This window comes from Nannospalax galili, unplaced genomic scaffold (genome assembly GCF_000622305.1).
Source record: "Nannospalax galili isolate Female #2095 unplaced genomic scaffold, S.galili_v1.0 scaffold381, whole genome shotgun sequence".
Lineage (NCBI taxonomy): Eukaryota > Metazoa > Chordata > Mammalia > Rodentia > Spalacidae > Nannospalax > Nannospalax galili.
In genome coordinates, this window is record NW_008347312.1 from 1213357 (window position 1) to 1231781 (window position 18425).

Consider the following 18425-nt stretch of genomic DNA (forward strand, 5'->3'; position numbering starts at 1 on the left):
CACACACATACACGCAGTTCTCTCCTACCACATGTATCCCAGGGATTGATCTCAGGTCAACAGGTTGGACCACAAGTACCTTTGCCTACTGAACCATTTTGCCAGCCCTTCTGCAACTATTTTGGTTTAATAATGTGACATATGTTAACATGATGCCTATACAGAGAGAGAGAGAGAGAGAGAGAGAATGAGAGAGAGAGAGGTGGACAGTATGAGTTCATGTGGTTTTTTATGTTACATGCATCTCTCAGGCTGGGGATGTAGCTAAGGAAATAAGAGAAACCTCTGGCAATACGTCCCTGTGGGAGAGGGATGCTCAGCCTCAAGACTACTGATGTCTTAGAGAGGCAACTGTCTATTGTGGGGCAGTGCTACCCATCCTAGAATGTTGAGCAGTAACCTGGGTTCTGCCCAGTAAATACCAGTAGCATGCCTGAACCCCAGCTGTAACAAACAGGTGTCTGCAAGTGTGGTCAAAAGACTCCTGGGGACATGGAGCATGCCCAGTCTGCTCTAGGGGAAATCTGGATAAAATGTGACTATTTGACTTTGTATTTATTTTTATAATAATGATGTTTTCAATACAAATGTAAACCCAATGCAGGTAATTTTCTACTTAACTAAGTGTTTGAAGGTTCTGAAAACTGGGAATATAAGAAGCACCTAGTTAGGGCAACTCTTCCCACTCCAACATGCAGATCTTCCTCAAATCTGATCTCCATCCATTAGCTCAGTTATCTGCTTTCTTACCTGGAGAAGAAATATTTCTTACATATTTCTTCACCAGAGAAGAAATTAGAAATGCAAATTATATTAGCGAAGGTGTACAGCTCAATACTGAAGTGTTTGCCTAGTGTCTTGGTTAGTTTTTTAATTATTTATTGTATTTTTTATTTATGTGTATTGTGTATGTCTGTATGTGTGTATTGTGCATGCTACACAGCTGCAGGTACCCAAAGAGTCCAGAAGGGGGGGTCAGATCTTCTGGAAATGGACTTACACATAGTTGGGACCTGTGTAATATGGGTTCTGGAAACCAAATTCTGATCCTCAGAAAAGCAGCACACATTCTTAACTGCTGAGATCTCTCCAGCCCCCCATCAACTTGGTAAAACCTAGAGTCACTTGGGAAGAGAGAATCTTGATTTGAAGAATTTCCACCAAGACTGGCCTGTGGCCATGTCTGTGAACGTTTGTCCTGATTAATGACTGATATGGGAGACCCAGCCCACTGTGAGCAGCATTATCGCTAGGCAGGTGGGCCTGTGCTGTATAAGAAAGCTAGCTTAGCATGGGGTAGGGAGACAGCCAGTAAGCCAACAACTGGTTTCTACTTCAGTTCCTGCTTGATTTTCTGTCCTGACTTCCCTCAGTGATAGATTGTGACCTGGAAGTGTAACCCAAAAAAACCCTTCCCTCCCCTAGTTGCTTTTGATCAGAGTGTTTTATCACAGCAATAAAATGAAATTAGAGCACTTAGCATGCCCAAGGTCCTGTGTTACATCCCCAGCACCACAAGAAAAAGGAAAAAAGAAATGGAAACTCTTAGGCCTCACCCCAAACTCATTACATAGGAAAATCTGGACGTGGGAGCCCCAATCTGTGGGTCTGGGGGGCTGGGATATGGTGTGCATGCATGTGTGTGCACATATGTCTGCAGACATGCACCTATGTGCACATGGAGGCCAGAAGATGACATTCCTTTATTGATCTTCACCTTATTTTTGAGACACGGTCTGTCACTGGCTGGTCTGCAGCTCAGCGAGTAATCCCATATCCCCACCACCCCAACTCCTCACCCCCACCATCTCTCTTTCTCCACCCTCAGGGCTCCAATTACAGGCACACAACTCTCACCTGGTTTTCACGTGGGTGCTGGGGGTCCAAACTCAGGTCCTCATGTTTGCACAGCAAACACTTTACCCACCAAGCCATTTCCCCAGTCCCCCAATCTGTGTTTTAACACCTTGCAGGCAATGGTAATATAAACTCATGTTTGAAAAGTACTGATGAGATCAAAGGGAATGAGAGGGCTTTGTGAAAACTTTGCCTAGTCCCCTAATGGTCTCAGAGGTTGTGCCCTTAGCTTAAACCACCAGGCTCTTGGGGAGAACACTAACTGTAAGAAACATTTAATTCACCTTTGAAACTCAAGACTGCCGTTGACTTGTCCCATGTATCCCTTGCCTCCAGAGACTCTGCCCAGGCAAGAGTTCACACTCAAAGACTAAACATTGTCCTCAAGGTTTGTTTTTACTAAATTAGTGACCATGACTGTGACATAACTCATTGCCTCTCATCTCCCCAAAGGGCTGAAGATGTCCTTTAATCACTTAGAACATGATAAAGGAAATCCTCTCAGATCATGGTTCCCAGTCATGACCCTTACTGGCAAGGCCAGTGGTATTTTGTGAGGAATTCCTTCAGACTCAGGAGGATGTAATTATAAGCATGCAGGACACTCACTACAAACAGATTTTAAGGTTCACATTTGAGTATGGAGCAACCACCTTGTTGAACCCTTGACTGCAAGACGTGGGTGGTTGGAGACTTTTTAAAGAAACTAGAGAAATCCTATTTGTCTCCAAATCATCACTTTCATTTGGATAATTCTGACATAAATATCTTTAGACATCACAGTCAATCCAGGCCCAGTCCTGGGATCAACAGAGAGAATTAGAAGCAAGAAAATGCTTCCGTGGTACCTGATCCGGTGAAAGCAGGAAGAAGTTGTTCTTGAAATACTGGAAATGGGTCAGAAAGACCTCGGCACTCATGGCATCGATGTGTGAGCACTGCACGCCTTTCACTAGCTGTCCCGCACTAGAGAACAAAACAGGTCCCACGAAAAGGGGGGTAAGGGAGAAGAGGGAGGCAAACGAAGGCAAGTTGTCTGACATGGCTGCACACTAAATTATGACTTTAATATACACTGTCCCCACAGGCCGATGATCTGAGTGTTTAGTCCTCCAACGATGGTGCTATTTTAGGAGGTTCTAGAAGTAGGAAGTAGGGCAGAGCTGGAGGAAGTAGGTCACTAGGGGCAAGTCCTTGGGGGTATGGCCACTTCCTGTCTTGCCGTCTGCTTCTTGGCCCATGATGATATGTCAGAGCAGACTGAATCCTTTGAAACTGAGCCAGAACAACGTTTTCCTCCCTTAAGTTGCTTTTATAAAATTTGTATTACATTTACTTGTTGTGTTTGTGTGCACGCATGTGGGGGTCAGAGTACAGCTTTCAGGACCTGGTTCTCTCCTACCGTGTGAGCTCTAGGGACTCAGATCATTAAGCTCAGCACAAGTGTCTTAAGCCACCAAGTCATCTCTCAGCCTTATGTTGTTTTTTGGTATTTTCTCATAGCTATACAAATGTAACTAATATACTACCTACTTGCCCTGCTAGGAAATCAGGCTTTTCTGGCAGAAAGCCTCAAGGGGCTCTTTAGCCCAGACTGAGGCACACTGTCCTACCTCAAGAGCTCCTCGGGTCTTCCAGTGGTCTTTGTCAGAAGTTCATACAGGAATAAGGCCTAGGGTAAGAGACAGACTGACAGTCCAGCACACTGAGGCCTGTGGGGAAAGCACACTGTGATCCCATTTTACAGATGGGAAACAGAGTTGGACCCAAGATGTTACTAACCCAAGGCCCTCCAATCACTAAGTAGCTTAGCCAGAATTTGAATTGGTGCCAGGACAATCCCAGAGTCCAAGCTGATATATTCCAGAAGATTCTCTGTGCTTGCAAGAGTAAGAAGCAGAGTCTTAGGGCGACAGGCCTGGAGTTTTACTGCCTCTGCTTTGCACAGCTGCTGCCCCGTGGAGCACTCTCTGTGGCCTTTCTTCGTGTGCCCACCTGCTAGTCCTGAACCCAAGCAATGATGACAAGACCAGCATGGGCCAGAAAGCAGCATCAATAAAGGAGCTAGAGCAGGAAGGCCCTCCCCTCCAACCCTCCCAGGTGAACACTCAAGGAGGCAGCAGGGGAGGCAGGGGACTCATTTGTCTTAAGGAACAAAATTTTGCAGAACACCTAACTTGCAGAAGCTATCAAGTACGACATTCATCTATTTTATAGACTCTAAAACTTTGAACATAATTCCCCAAACAGTAAATTATGATCTAGTGTTAGAGGTGGCTTCTGGGATGTGACAGCTGAGGGATCAAAGTCTCATAAAGGCCTAGGCAGGAAGAACGAATGGACAGAAGTTCTGGGTGCTCTGTGTGTGGCTGCTGAGATTTTCAAGGGTAGCAGGTTCAGGGACTCTTCCACAGACTTCCCAATCCAAGGAAATGACAGCTCCATCAATCCAGTTGCTGAGACAAAAACACCTTGAAGTCATATATGAATGTGTTTCTCAAAATAAAAGGAATATTCCAGTTGCTGGACTTGGCAGTGGTTTGTCACATAGCAATAGATGGCTGTACTATCATCCAATTTTGTGAAAGACCCCAAGCAAGACCCCCTCAACAGAAAGACTCTTGACTGCTTTGTGCATGTCTGCATTCCCAGTGTCCTGAATCATACCAGGCAAATGTAAGTAGCTGCTCCATAAACACCGCAGAAGCCTGAGGAGATGGCTAGGTGGGTACAGTGATTGTTATGCAAGCGTGAAGAGCATAAAGCGTAAAAGCTGGGTGCAGCAACACTTCTGTACCTCCAATACTCCTAAAGGGAGGTGGGAGGTGGAGATAGGAGGATCCCTGGAAACTCGCAGGCCAGCTAGACAGGAGTATGTGGCTGTGAACAACAAAGGGATCCCATCTCAAACAATACTAGAGGACCAGTACTCTAGGTTGAACTCTTATCTACACATACACAGCAAGGTACATTATACGCGCAAGCGCACACACACACACACATGCGCAAGCGCACACACACACACATCATACACATTCATCATACACACAAAAATAAAAATAAACATTTCAGAAGTGCTAGGCTGGGGAGACGGTTCAGTCAGTAAAGTGTTTCTCATGCAAGCGTGAGAACCTGGGTTCAACCCCCAGAACACACATAAAGAAGCAAGGTGTGCTGGTGCATACTTGCCATCTCAGTGCTGGGGAGGTGGAGACAGGTGGATCCCTGGGGCTCACTAACCAGCCAGCCTAGCTGAATCAACGAGCTCTAGGCAAGAACTCAGAGGCTGTGTCTCAAAAAACAAGGTGGAGACTGACTGAGGAAAACACCTGAGGTTGACCTCTGGCCTCCTCCACACACAAGTGCACTGATGTATACCACATACACACAGACATGCCACACCGCACACACACACACACACACACACATTTCAGAAGTGAATAAAATGAAGGTGACTAACTCAACAGGAGGTTAGGGAAAGTTCTGCATCCAGGCCTCGGTCTCAACAGTAGCATCCTCTCCAGGCAGCCGGGATGCTGGCTGAATTCAACAACAGCTATAATGATGGGTCACATTTTCAGTGCACTGCTCCTGGCTGGGTGTCATGAACTGATCGTCAACAAGATCCTCATTTTGCTCATGTGACAACTGAGGCCTTGTAAGAGGTCACTTCTCTGTAGCTAATAGATAAATGGCATCAGGAATTCATCCTCAGGCCTTGCCTTACTTCTTACCACTATGCTACTCTGACTCCTGGGTTTAATCACATACAAAAAAAGTGCCTTTATCAAACAGACCCTGAACTGCCCCCACAAAGACACATAGTCAGAAATACGTGCTCAGGGATGGCGACGTAACTCAATGGTACGGCACTTGCTCTACCTGTTATGTGGGAGGTCCTGGCTTCTATTTCTGGCACCAAAGAAACGAACATGGGATTGGTCTGTGAGCACTAAGGTCATACCTGGCTCCTTCGAAGCTCCTTTTCCTTGAGGACTGTAACATTGAATCCTGATTCTCTTTGTAAATCGAAGAGAGACACTTCCTTAAAGAAAACCGTTGGTATCTCCACAACGCCCGAAACAGTATCTTCTGCCTCCATCAGCTGCCAAAATTGAGAAGAAAGGCAGTCACAGCCTTTTAAGGAGGATGAAGATTTGCATGATAACCACATGCTGCTTCGTGGGCAATAAAATCCAACCAATCTGCTTAGAAACCCTATGAAGTAGGGACTACTGTTATCCCCGATGTACAAATGAGAAAATCAGGACTTAAAAAGTGATGAGTTGAAAGTTGATAAATGCCATTCAAACCCAAGTCTGTGTTGTTTCAAAACACACTGTTATGGATTGAATATGATATCCTCCCCCACAAAGCTTGTGTTTTGAATGCTTGTTCCCCAACTGGTGGCACTACTCTGGGGGCTGGGGGGAGTTGTTGAAACTTTAAGTGAGGTCTAGCTGGAGGAAGTAGGTCAGTAGGGGCAGATCTTTGGCCGCTTCCTGTCTTGCTCTCTTGATTCTTGGTCAGCCATGAAGTGAACCTCTGTCTTCCACCCCACACTTCCACTGCCATGAAGTTCTGCCCCTGCACATGAGGCCAAGAAATCATGGACTGAAACCTATGAAATCATGAGCCAAAACAAATCCTTCCCTCCCTTAGGTTGTTTATCAGGTATTTAGGTCAAAGTCACAAAAAGAGTAACACCCACATACCCTCTATTTTAACCATATATACTACCGCTATCTACAGAGCACTGGTGTTTGTGGTGTTTTTTCAAGACTGAACTCCTAGGCCAGGAACACAAAAGGCCACAAATGGCCAAAACACAGAAAATAAGAGTCTGCAGAGTGTGGGTCCTTGAACAGGTTCTTATATTGAGGTCCACCTACCCAGAGCTTAGGAAGCACTGTAGAAGAGGGGGTAGAAAGATTGTAAGAGCCAAGGAGGAGGTGCATGACCATATGGAAATAGTCCTACAGGCACCAGAGACCCTTTTCATACAAACCTACAGCAATGGTGTCAGCATACACAAGACCCATGCAAACTTGGGCAGACAAAAACCAGTACAGACCTGTGGAAATGAACAGGAGCCCCCAATTGAAGAATTATTGGTCGCTGATTACTGCTGGGTGAGAAAGAGCAGATCTTCTTGAAGAGAGAGACTCTAGATAGGCTAACTAAACCCCAGTGGATGAAGTTGAACTAAGGGACATCTCAGGACACTAACTTTACATAATAGGCCTTAATACAAATGACAGAATGTATGAACTCCAGTCAGGGGGGCTATGGGAAAGAGGGAAAGGGGTGTAAAGATGATTTTATGTATGATATACACAAAAATTCAATAAAAAATTATATTAAAAAATCAAACTCCTTGGGTTTGGTTTTTTAACAGATTTTGTAATTGGTCTTAGCAGGCCTAGCAAACAAAATGCACAAAAGATTCACACAATTGGGTCCAAAACACTCTGAGAACCTCAGAATTCATTTTTAGACTGAAAACAAATTTTTTGAGATGTTCTTAGAGCAAGCTGTTGTGGTGCATGCCTGTAATCCCAACTCTTTGAAAACTAAGGCATAATAATAGATAATTCATAGTGAGTTTGAGGCCATCCTGGGCTACACAGCAAGGTCCTGTCTTAAAAAAATAAAATAAACCAGGTGTGGTAGCACATGCCTTTAATCCCAACACTCAGGAGGCAGAAGCAGGCAAATGTGAATCTCCCAGCCTGGTCTACATAGTGAGTTCTAGGCTAGTCAGGGATGCATAGTAAGACCCTGTCTCAAAATATAAAATAAAATGAACTGTAATTAGATCAAGAAGCCTGGTTTGAGAGAAGTCTTCTATATTAGACTTGCTAGGAAAACAACAGGGTTTAAGAAAAATACTAACATGGTCCAAAGGACTCTGTCTGGGAAGGAAAGAGGTTACACCACCAGGAGCCAGCATTTTCTGGATTCAGAACACTCCCCACACCAACAGATACCCCAACCCCAAGCCCATTCACAGATCATCCACAGACTTCCCAAATACACCCTCTGTGAGCCACAAGGCTAAGGACCAGACGTCCACCTCTCACCTTGCTGAGGACACCTTGCTGTTGGACAGGTGATAAATCAGACATATGCTGAGAGGTGGTACTTCTCAGGACCTGCCAGAGGTCCCTGCGGTCCATGCTGTAGAAGGCCTGGGTGCTGATCCCTGGTAGCAGCACACCCATCTGGCTGACATTGTAGAAGGACAGCACCTGGCAGAGAATCAGCCATGAGGGTCAGGCTCTCCCAGATATTTACTGAGCCCACTTGACGCCAGGTACTGGGATGGGTGACAGCTGAGGGGCCAGATGGAGATTAAGACAGATGCTATACTCACCTTCCTTCTATCAGAAAAGAGAGTTAAATATCAAAACACAAGGCCAAGGTAAGCTCTCTGCTGGGGGGGGGGACTTCACAAGCCATAGTGAATGTAACATATGGTGACCCTTGAGCCATCAATAGGGCTTTTGTTTTCATTATTTGACACTAGGAAAGAGACAAACCACCTTGTCCAGAACCAAGAGGGAATACAACAATCGCCCTCTGCTTCCTGAAGTTATTTGCACAGAAAATGTCATTATGGGCTCACAGAACCTCAATCACACTCCAAAAGCAGTCAAGGTCTTCACCATGGGAAATGAAGTCACCATGAGATGAGGGACACGATGAATGGGCCAGCCTTGGTCTTGAATATAAAAATGAGAATCGGTGACATGATGGAGATGCCCTGGGAGTTCCTAAGCAGACTCTGAAGCCAGAGACTCTGGGCTCTGCCCCCTGACTATTCCTTCCACTGTGACTTTGGTGATTCATTCCCTTACATTATCTGTGCCTCATGCAAATAACCTCAGAAATGAAGACTGTTAACTCCACTGAGTTCATTGGGTTGATAGGAAGATTAAACGATTAGCACACTTAGAACAGAACCCGGTATACGATAAGCACTTCATAAATGTTTATTGTCAGTGCCATACTGGAATTGGTTCCAGTCCAATTGTCATAAACCAGTTGATATCCTAGAAGGTGGTTGTGAGTGTGAATGGAAAGAGACAGATGTCAGAGTGCTTAGGACTCAAGTCTCTGGAGTCTAGAGCCCTTCGAACTGGATGCAACACAGAGGCTGACTCCCCCCATTGAAAGTCCAGACACAGCAACTAAAGCATGGACTAAGGTTCCTGCTCCTCCAAATGGGACCTTCTTCCCTCACAGCCTCCTCTCTGCAGCCCAAAACTGAGATAAAGCATCACCCCTGATACCAAGGGCAGGTAATTTTGATTGTCAACTTGATTGGATACAGAGACACCTAAGAGTCTAATAGAGCACATTTCTAGGTGTGCCTTTTAGAATGTTTTCAGGGAACATTAACTAAGGCTAGAAGACCTGCCCTGATTGTGAGCAGCACCAATAGGCTAGGGGCCCTGTTAGAATATAAGGGGAAGAAACAGAAGATACTGTCTGTCTGTCTGTCTGTCTGTCTGTCTCTCTCTCTCTCTCTCTCTCTCTCAATCCCCGTCTCCATCCCTGTCTCCCTCTGTCCCTGCTCTCTCTCTGTGTGTCTGTGTCTCTGTCTCTGCTTTCTCTCTGTCTCTCTCTGTCTATCTTGCTCTTTCCATGCTTCATGGCCACCATGAAGTGAACAGGCCCCTTTCCACACAGTCCTGCCACCATGATGTTTTGTGTCACCTCAGATTCAAAGCAACAGAGCCCGTGACCACAGACTGAAATCCCTGGGAGCATGAGCCTGAATAAACCTTTCCTCCTTTAACCTGGCTATCTCAGGTGGCTACAACAGCCATGAACAGTCTAACACGCAGGTTAAGAGATGTATCAGCAGCTTCAAAAACAAAGAAAATCCTGGAGTTGGTCCAAGCTGATCAACAGCTCAAAAACAGCTCACTCACAGAGCTCACAGTCTGTTATGTCCCTGATGTTTAATCATCTTTCTGTGCACTGACTCGAATAATCTGTGCAGTGGTGCTGTGGGGGAGGAGCTATTGCTATCTGCAATTTACAAATAGGGAAACTGGAGCGAAGTGAAGTGAAGCAATTGCCTGGTGCCACACAGCTAGTAACTGACAGAGCGAAGGTTCAATCCCAAGTAACCCTCCCCAGCACTTTCTTCTCATTAACTGATTGCTTCTGCTATGTGCGCACATAGCTGACTGTTATGGACAGAATGTCTGTGTTCTCCTAAAGCTCATATGCTGAAGTCATAAGCCCTTGTGTGTATTGGGTGGTGGTGAGGTCATGAGATAGAGTTGGATGGGGCCCTGCACTAATAGGATTAGTACCGTTATCAGAAGGGACACTGGGGCTAGGGAGATAGCTCAGTAGGTACAGGGCCTGCTAATGCAAGCATGAGAGACCTAAGTTCTGATCTCCAGCATCACAAAAAGCCAGGCATGGTAGTGCATTCCTGTAACTCCAGAATTGGGCAGGGCAGAGACGGGTGACCTTGGGACTCAGGGGCCAGCCAGTCTAGCCAAAATGGCAAGTTCTAGGTCTGCTGAAAGACCCTGCTTCAAAGAATGAGGTGGAGAAGCAATGGAAGAAGACATCCCAACATCAGCCTCTGGCTTCCACACACACCTTCATGAGTAAGCATACATGGGGGTGGGGGGCTTGCTCTCATGGAGTTCACATAGGCACATAGCAAGACAGCATTTGTCTGCTGTCTTGAAGCCTCAGAATGAAGCTGCATCACCAGCTTGATCTTGGGTTTCTCAGTCCCCAGAACTGTGAGAATGAAATTTCTGTTGTTTAAGTCACTCAGTCTGTGTTATTTTGCTACAGCAACCTGAGCTAACAATTACAGTGGCCCTTGGATCTTTGGGCACTCAGGAAAGGCTAAAAGTTCCAGCTGACCTTTTCATGGGCCAAGTATTTGGCAGACAAGATGATGATCTGGCTCCTGGCCCAGCCTGAAACCTGGTTGAGGGTAGAGATGGCACCGTGCACAGCCTCAGAAGAGAGGGATTCCAGTTGCGTGCAGGTCAGACCCACAACTGCATCCGACAGAGAGCCAAGTGTCTCATTGAGGGTCTGATTCTCTGTGGCAATGTCCAGAAGGTCAGCTTTGAGCTAGAAAGAGAACAGAGTGGCGTGAGTATCAACAGAAAGCAAGGCAGTGGGCTTCTGACCACATCCTGAGTGTAAGGACTCCACACCACCCTCCCCAGACCTGGCCCATCAAAGCCCCTGGCCCAGGGACAGGAGAGAAATGTACTCTTGCTCATAGCCAGACAGTGACTTACTCACTGAAAATACCTCCTGCAGCCCTGGCTTTCAAGTGCTGGAAATTCACGTTGGGCTTCATTTAAATATTAATGTATTATTAAATCAACCTTAAAGCATGGCAGAATTTCATTCCCTTCTAACTCTACCACATTCTTGTAGCTTCTATTTTCTTGTTGTGATCGTGAACTCTATATCCATATATTTGCCTGCTTTTCTTTTGTGAAATATTCAAGGGCTTTCTCGTGATAATATATAATCAGTATAAAAATAATCCTCAACAGTACAAGAAAGCCAAAGTGAAAATCCAAACTCATGAAAGTAACTATGAAAATGAGTATGGGGTTCAGTTGTGGAACACTTGCCAAAGGAAGGAAGGAAGAGGGAGGGAGGGAGAGAGGGAGAGAGGGAGGGAGGGAATGAGGGAGGGAGAGAGGAAGGAAGGAAGGAAGGAAGGAAGGAAGGAAGGAAGGCAGGCTATGATCAAGGAATTCCTAGAGGTAACAAATAATTCTATTTTCTATCCATCTAATGTGTTCAAACATTTCTTTACTTTTTTTTCTATATCTCGTGCTTACTATCATTCCAAAGACAAATTTTCCAATTTATAATCTAACCTCTGATCCTGCTCCTTTCAACCCATAATGAAGGTGAAAAATATTCTACACAACACACCTACATTTATTTCTTAGTGTATGTTTCCCTAGTTATAGTCAAGAGTTTCCCTTTTGATTCTGGTAGAGAAGGGAATAAACTCGCCAACTATAGCAACCTCTGTACATAAAAAATAATGAGGAGCTGACGAGATTTCTTAGTGGGTAGAGGTGTTTGCCATCAACTCTGACAATCTCAGTTGGCTCTCTAGAACCCACAGGGTAGATGGAGAAAACTAACTACCATAAGCTGTCCTCTGACCTCCACAGGCATGCTATGATGTATACAGGCACCCACAAAAAATAAAAATGAAAGGAGGAGCAGAAGCAGGGAGTAAGAAAGGATGGGAGGGCAAGGAGAAAGGAGAGACGGAGGGGAGGGGAGGAGAGGGGAGGGAGGGGAGGGGAGGGGAGGAGAGGAGAGGGAGGAGAGGAAAAATGAACGTGACCTATTTTAACCCTTGAATTTGTATAAACAATATATTCATTTTAGGCACATGCGCATAACCATTATATGCAATCTTGAAATTGCCACTGGGAGGCAGCAGAGCGAAGCAAACGAAACTATCGCCGCCTCGTGGTGGGAGTTCCCTTCCTAGAGCTTTCCCAGGAAGGAAGTGGGGACTAGAAAGTTCGCAAACCAAGGTCGGTGGCTGGAAGCAGCAGCATCACATGACAGCTTGCTAGAAAGAAACAATTCCAGCCACACCCAGACCTATAAAATTAGAATGGCGGTGTGTATTTTATGGAACCCACAGAGTGCCTGGAATGTACCCTCAAGTCTGAGAACTACTGAGCTCGGTGACCCTAAGGTGTCCCCATGTCTAATTATATTTGACTCTCTTCTTGGCTGGGTACCTCTATGGTCACAGAATGCATTTGTTTTCTTACTTTTGCTTGAATTTACTTAAGAACTTTTTCCTTGAACGCAAAAATAGGCACTAAACCAGATAGATAACCATGAGGGGGCGCCAAGTGACACGAAAGGGCAAATGTGATGGAGGATTTTGGAATTATGTGTGAAAAACCGCTGTGGAATCGTCGATGGCTTTATCGAGATTCTCTTTACTATTTCAAAATTTAAAAACTAAAAAGAGAACAAAAAAAAAGTATAAGAGAAGAAGGACAGCTCTGAGATTTGAAAAGAAGGCCAGATGTCATGGCGTGTGTTTGAAATCCCAGTACACACGTGGCTGAGACCCGAGGGTTGCAATATGGAGCCCAGCAAGGGGTACAGAGCAAGACCTGACTCAAGAAATAAAATAGGGGGCTGAAGAGAGGACTCAGCTGTTAAGAGCACTGGCTGCTCCTGCAGAGAACAGGAGTGTTATTCCCAGCACGCACATGGCAGCTAACAACACCAGTCTGAAACTCTAGCTCCAGGGAATCGGAGGCCCTCTTCTGACCTCCACAGGCATTGCATGACATGGGTGCACCCACCTACATGCAGGCATTACACTCATACACAAAAATAATAAATAAATAAATAAATAAATAGAATAGAATAGGGAAAATGGGATGGAAGAAGGAGCTGGAAACCATCTGCAATTGCTAATTTGACCAGAAACAAGTCTAGGAGCTCAATAAACAACCACCCATTCAGGGCTCTGCATCCTGCCTGAGCCACTGGAATCATCCGAGGACTTCGGTTTACGTTTATTTGTAGGGTGGAGGTCCATCACTCAGGTTACCCACATGTGCTATGACATAGTACTTATGGAGATCGGAGGACAACTTGCAGGAGTTGGTTGTCTCCTACCACCATGTGGGTTCTGGGAATCAAACTCAGATCCTCAGACTTGGTGGCAAGTGCTCTACACACTGAGCCACCTTGCTTGCTGTCGGTCAGCTAAGGGCTTTCCCCCCCACTTCCAGTTCTGGGGATTGAACCTTAGAGAGCCACCCACAACTGCTCTACCACAGAGCTACATCCCCAACTCCTTTTTATACTTTTTTTTATTTTGAGAGAGTGTCTTAAGTCACCCAGGCTGGCCTTGAACTTGGGATTCTCCTGCCTCAGCCTTCCCAGTAGCTAGGATAAGAGACCAGTGCCACATTCCTGGTTCCTGAGAGCTTTAGACCCATACCAGGCCCAGGCCACTCCCCTAGACCAACAACTTCCATCTCAGAGAGCCTAGCAGGACCATTGCCCATGCACAACCCAGTCTGGAATTATGCTTGTAAATTCTTCCAGCCCCTGGGTAGCAACTCGGTGCTTATAGCAAGTGACGTACTGCTGGCCCCACTCCAGACCTCCTGAATGGATCTGCAGTTAAGATCCCCAGATTGTGCTTGCTTCGGCAGCACAGATGCTAAGATCCCTGGGGTGACTCATGCTCAGTTGACTATGGCTGCTCTGACCAAGTTTCAGTCTTTCCAGTTTTTTTTCTATGCTGTTTTTTGTAATTTTTTCCTATGCTCCCCTCCCCCAGGATTGGAGATGCCATCTGCTGGGGTTGGACTGATTAATGACAAGTGTTTGCTCTCAAAGGCCAGGCAAAGCTGTTCCCATTTCTCTGACTGGTGAAACTGAGGCCAAGGCCTCCGGGCCTTGCATTTCATGTGCACCTTCTGAACAGCAGCGTGGAAGCCCTGCAGGTGGCTGCACTTGATCATCTGATGAAGAAGGACTTGGGCCAGGGCAGCGTCCAGCAGCTCCAGGTCATCATAAAAACAAACCAGCAGTCCCAACCTGTGTGAGAAGATGAGGGAGGCTGGTAGGGGGCTCAAAGCTGAGAGCCACCAGTGTACCTCCCCTGAACCCAAACCACAGGAGTCGAAATCACAGTGGCTGCCACTTACCTGCAGTTGTCCTGTGCCCTCAACTGGGTCATTGCCTCACAACAACCCCACAAGGTTGGTGCCCCAGGTATGGTTTGAATGTGAATTGTCACCCCCAGGCTCCTGGGTTTGAACCCCTGGTCCCCAGGTGGTGGCTATGTTTTGGGAAGTTGCAGAACCTTTAGGAAGAGGGACATGGCTGGAGAACATGGGCCCCTGAGAGATGACCTTTGAGGTTTCTAGCCTAGTCCTGTTCTCAGCTTCCTGGTGGGTCATGATATAAGGAGTTGTAGCTTCATGATCCCACTGCCATGCTTTCCCCTCCCCAGTGGGCTCTACCCTCTGAAATTATGAGCCAAAATAAACCTTTAAGTTGCTTCTGTGAGGTATTTCATCATAGAAACTAGAAAAATAACTGATACAGTCCCATTTCATAGAAGGGCAAGCAAGACTCAGAGATCAAGGAACTTGCCCAAAGCAAATAATGAAGCTGGAACTATGGATCTAGATCCATCCAATTAAGCCATCTCCCTCCTGGAAAGGGAAACATAAGGAAAAGATGGTACCAAAAAACTCCTTTCCACATGAGAAGGTAGGATTGTTCCACCCTCAATGAGAGTTCTCTTTCCAAGATGACTTACTACCCACCTACCCAGCTGATGCAAAGATTTTAGGGGGAAAAAAAAAAAACAGGATAAAGTGGGTATGGAAAGATTCAAACTCTGGCTAGATTCATCCAACTAGAGTTTGAGGTGCAGTTCTGTGAGACATTTGGCCTCCAGTACGTTGCTTGACTCCTCTGAAAGACTGATGCATACAGTAGTATTGTGCACACTCCATGCTGCCGCACAGGCTGGCCCTGACTCTGTACCTTCAGTAACTGGAAGGTTTGCTCTCTTCAGCATAGCACATCATACTAGATATGATGGATGGAGGAGTAAGGAAGTCATGAAGGTAAATAAGATGAGGCAGACCCAGAGCTGCACATGCATACTTCCTGGGGGATACCAAACACTCATTCACTGGTGAATGTTCTTAGAGATACTGTGAAGGCTACCCAACTCCACATCGCCAGACCAGCTGGTCAACCGTGAACAATCTGGCTCTACCCTCTCGGAATAATAATGACCTATTCAGACATGCGCACAGGTAAACAAAAGGCTAAAGCTATAGAAAGAGGAGGATGGCGATTACCAGGGACTGGAGGGTAGAGTGGGGTCAAAGAACATAAAGTTTCATTAGACGAAAGGAGTAAGTCCTGGAAACCATGGTGACTGTGGTGGGTGATAATGCATTGTGTCATAGAACACGACTTAAAGAGTAGATTGTAAGTGTTCTCACTACAAATATACAAACACAAATACTCAGAAGATAAGCATGGGAGTGGTGGGTATGTTAACTAGCTCAGTTCATCCATTCCACAATATATACATCATTATGGCCTGGATTCACTTTGTGTGTGTGTGTGTGTGTGTGTGTGTGTGTCCATTGTATGTGTGAATGGAGGGGTATATGCCATGGTACACATGTGAAGGTCGGCATACAACCTTGGAGGTCAGTCTCTCTTGTCAGTTACTACTGTGTACACTAGCTGGCCTGTGAGCTTCTTGGGATCCTCCTGTCTCCACCCTCCCCATCTCCCATAGGAGTGCTGGGATGATAGACACCCACATTCTGAGTCCAGCTTTTATGTGGGTGCTGGAGATTTGAACTCAGGTCTTCTAGAGCTTTCACCCACTGAGCCATCTCCCCAGCCTTGTGGTTTGGATCTTGGGTGTCCCTTAGGTTTACATGTTGGAGAACTGGTCCTCAGTGTAGCAGTGTTCAGAGGTGGGGCCTGTGGGAGGTGATTGGATCATGGAAGCTTGGATCACCTCAGTGAGTTAACCCATGGACAAATCCATACTTCACAGGTTATTGGAGGTGGTGGAAACTTTAGGAGGTGAGCCTTCCTCCTAGTTAGAGGAAGTAGGTCTCCACAAAGGGCACACTTTGTCCTGATCTCTCTCAATCCTTCTCCCTCTCTCTCTCTCTCTCTCTCTCTCCTTCCTCGTTACTATGAGATGAGTAGCTTTCTTTGCTCTATCATTTGCTCCCACCATGATGTACCACCTCCCCACAGGCCTAAAAGCTACAGGGCCAAGCAGTCATGGACTAAAATCTAAAAATCATGAGTCAAAATAAACCTTTGCTACTTTAAGTTAGTTTCCTCAGGTATTTCCTGTCACAGTAACAGGAAGTTGACTAACACAGAACATGCATATCAAAGCATCATGTTAAACACCATAAAGATACATACCTTTATTTGTTAAACAATTTTAGGAAATTAATACTACTTATTGAGCACATGCTATGTGTCTTTGAGAGGACCCTAATGAGGCAGGGAGATTTCTGTCTCCCGTTTTATAGATGGGAAAAGAAATGCACAGAGAGGTGATATGACATGACCAAGGTCACACGACTTGTAAGTAGCAGAGCCAGAATTAAAATCAAGAAGCCTGGCTCTGGGCCCCATGTCTTTAACTACCAGGTGTGTGTATGTGTGTGTGTGTGTGTGTGTGTGTGTGTGTGTGTGTGTAGCACAGTAAAAGGGGATCTATGCTAATGGGTGAAAGTGACTACAGATGGGGAAAAATGGGACATAGTACCATATGAACACAGGCTTTGGAAGGGACTTATCTGAATGATTTTAGGGTAATATATGGGTGTCAGAGGGAGCGGTGTGAGAGGAAAACCCTAAGAATGTGGAGAAAAGATGATGGTCACCACCTCCTCCCCTGCTTGACCTGTTCCCTCTGGAGTCAAGCACTTCCCGCTGGAAACGGCTATGGGGGATCATGACACCATGACTAAATTCTAGACCTGACCTCATCCAGAGACTCCCAATGACAGTCTGATAAGGAGTCCTCAAATGTGGGGGGCTCACCAGGTACCTCAGGTACCACAATCTAAATGGAAATGTCACATTCACCTTACAGCAGACGAATCCTGCATCTCGAAATGGTCCAGCTGCACACTCAGAGCTAGAAGCAGCACTTGAGAAGATGGTATTTAATGCCTGGGCCCTGGAGATGCTCAAGAATCTGCCCCCTTTTCCCTCCAGAACCTTTCAAAGGATGAAGAGCCTTGAGGAGCAAACCCCTCCCCTCAAATGCACAGAGAGGTATGGGGCTGTTCATGGGTAAGGGGGAGGAGCTTGGGTTTGTATCCACTCTGAGGAAGCTAGCCGTAAACCAGGCTGCATCTGGGGCAGGGGGCATGGGGGGAGTAATGTGCACATGTGCATGCAGGCGTGCATCCACATGTGTACATGTCTGTGTGGAGGCCAGAGGGTGACATCAAGTGTTATCCTTGATCACTCTCTACCTTATTTTTGAAGACAAAGTCTCTTATTAAACTTGGAGCTCATCAGTTCACCTAGCCTGGCTGGCCAGTGAGATCTCAGGATCCTCCTGACTCTGCCAAGCCCCACCCTCTCAAACACCCAGAAATGGGATTATAGACATACACTACCATAGCTCCATAGCTGACTTTTTACATGGATGATGGGGATCCTAACTCGGGTTCTTGTGCTTGTGAGCCAAGCACTTTGCCAACTGAGCCACCTCCCCAACCCTTAGGCTGCATCTTGGGAGCCAACCTGAGGGCCTAGGGCCACCCTTGCCTGTGGATGGTGGATGTGTTCTTCATGTCAAAGCTGGAGCTGCTGATCCTCTGTAGAAATGCCTGGGCCAGTTCAGGGGTGATGTCATACACTGTGTCCAACTGCTTAGTGGCATTGTCATAGCTGATAAATCGCCCAATCTAGTATACAAGAATGAGAAGATCAGTGAGGAGGGTGAAGTGGGCCAGGGGGTCTTT

The 18425-nt window shown here is 46.1% G+C and overlaps 1 protein-coding gene across 1 annotated transcript in view; it reads right to left on the reverse strand.

Moving 5' to 3' along the window:
• Positions 1-18425, reverse strand: part of Otoa (otoancorin) — a 79772-nt gene that overhangs the window by 37647 nt on the left and 23700 nt on the right. The window contains exons 10-17 of the mRNA XM_008843890.2: positions 18229-18368; positions 14352-14475; positions 10762-10977; positions 7941-8108; positions 5822-5962; positions 3471-3529; positions 2706-2823; positions 1928-2006 (exon numbers count right to left, since the gene is read on the reverse strand). Of these exons, the coding sequence (XP_008842112.1) occupies positions 1928-2006; positions 2706-2823; positions 3471-3529; positions 5822-5962; positions 7941-8108; positions 10762-10977; positions 14352-14475; positions 18229-18368 (1045 nt within the window). The remainder of the gene's footprint in view (positions 1-1927; positions 2007-2705; positions 2824-3470; positions 3530-5821; positions 5963-7940; positions 8109-10761; positions 10978-14351; positions 14476-18228; positions 18369-18425) is intronic.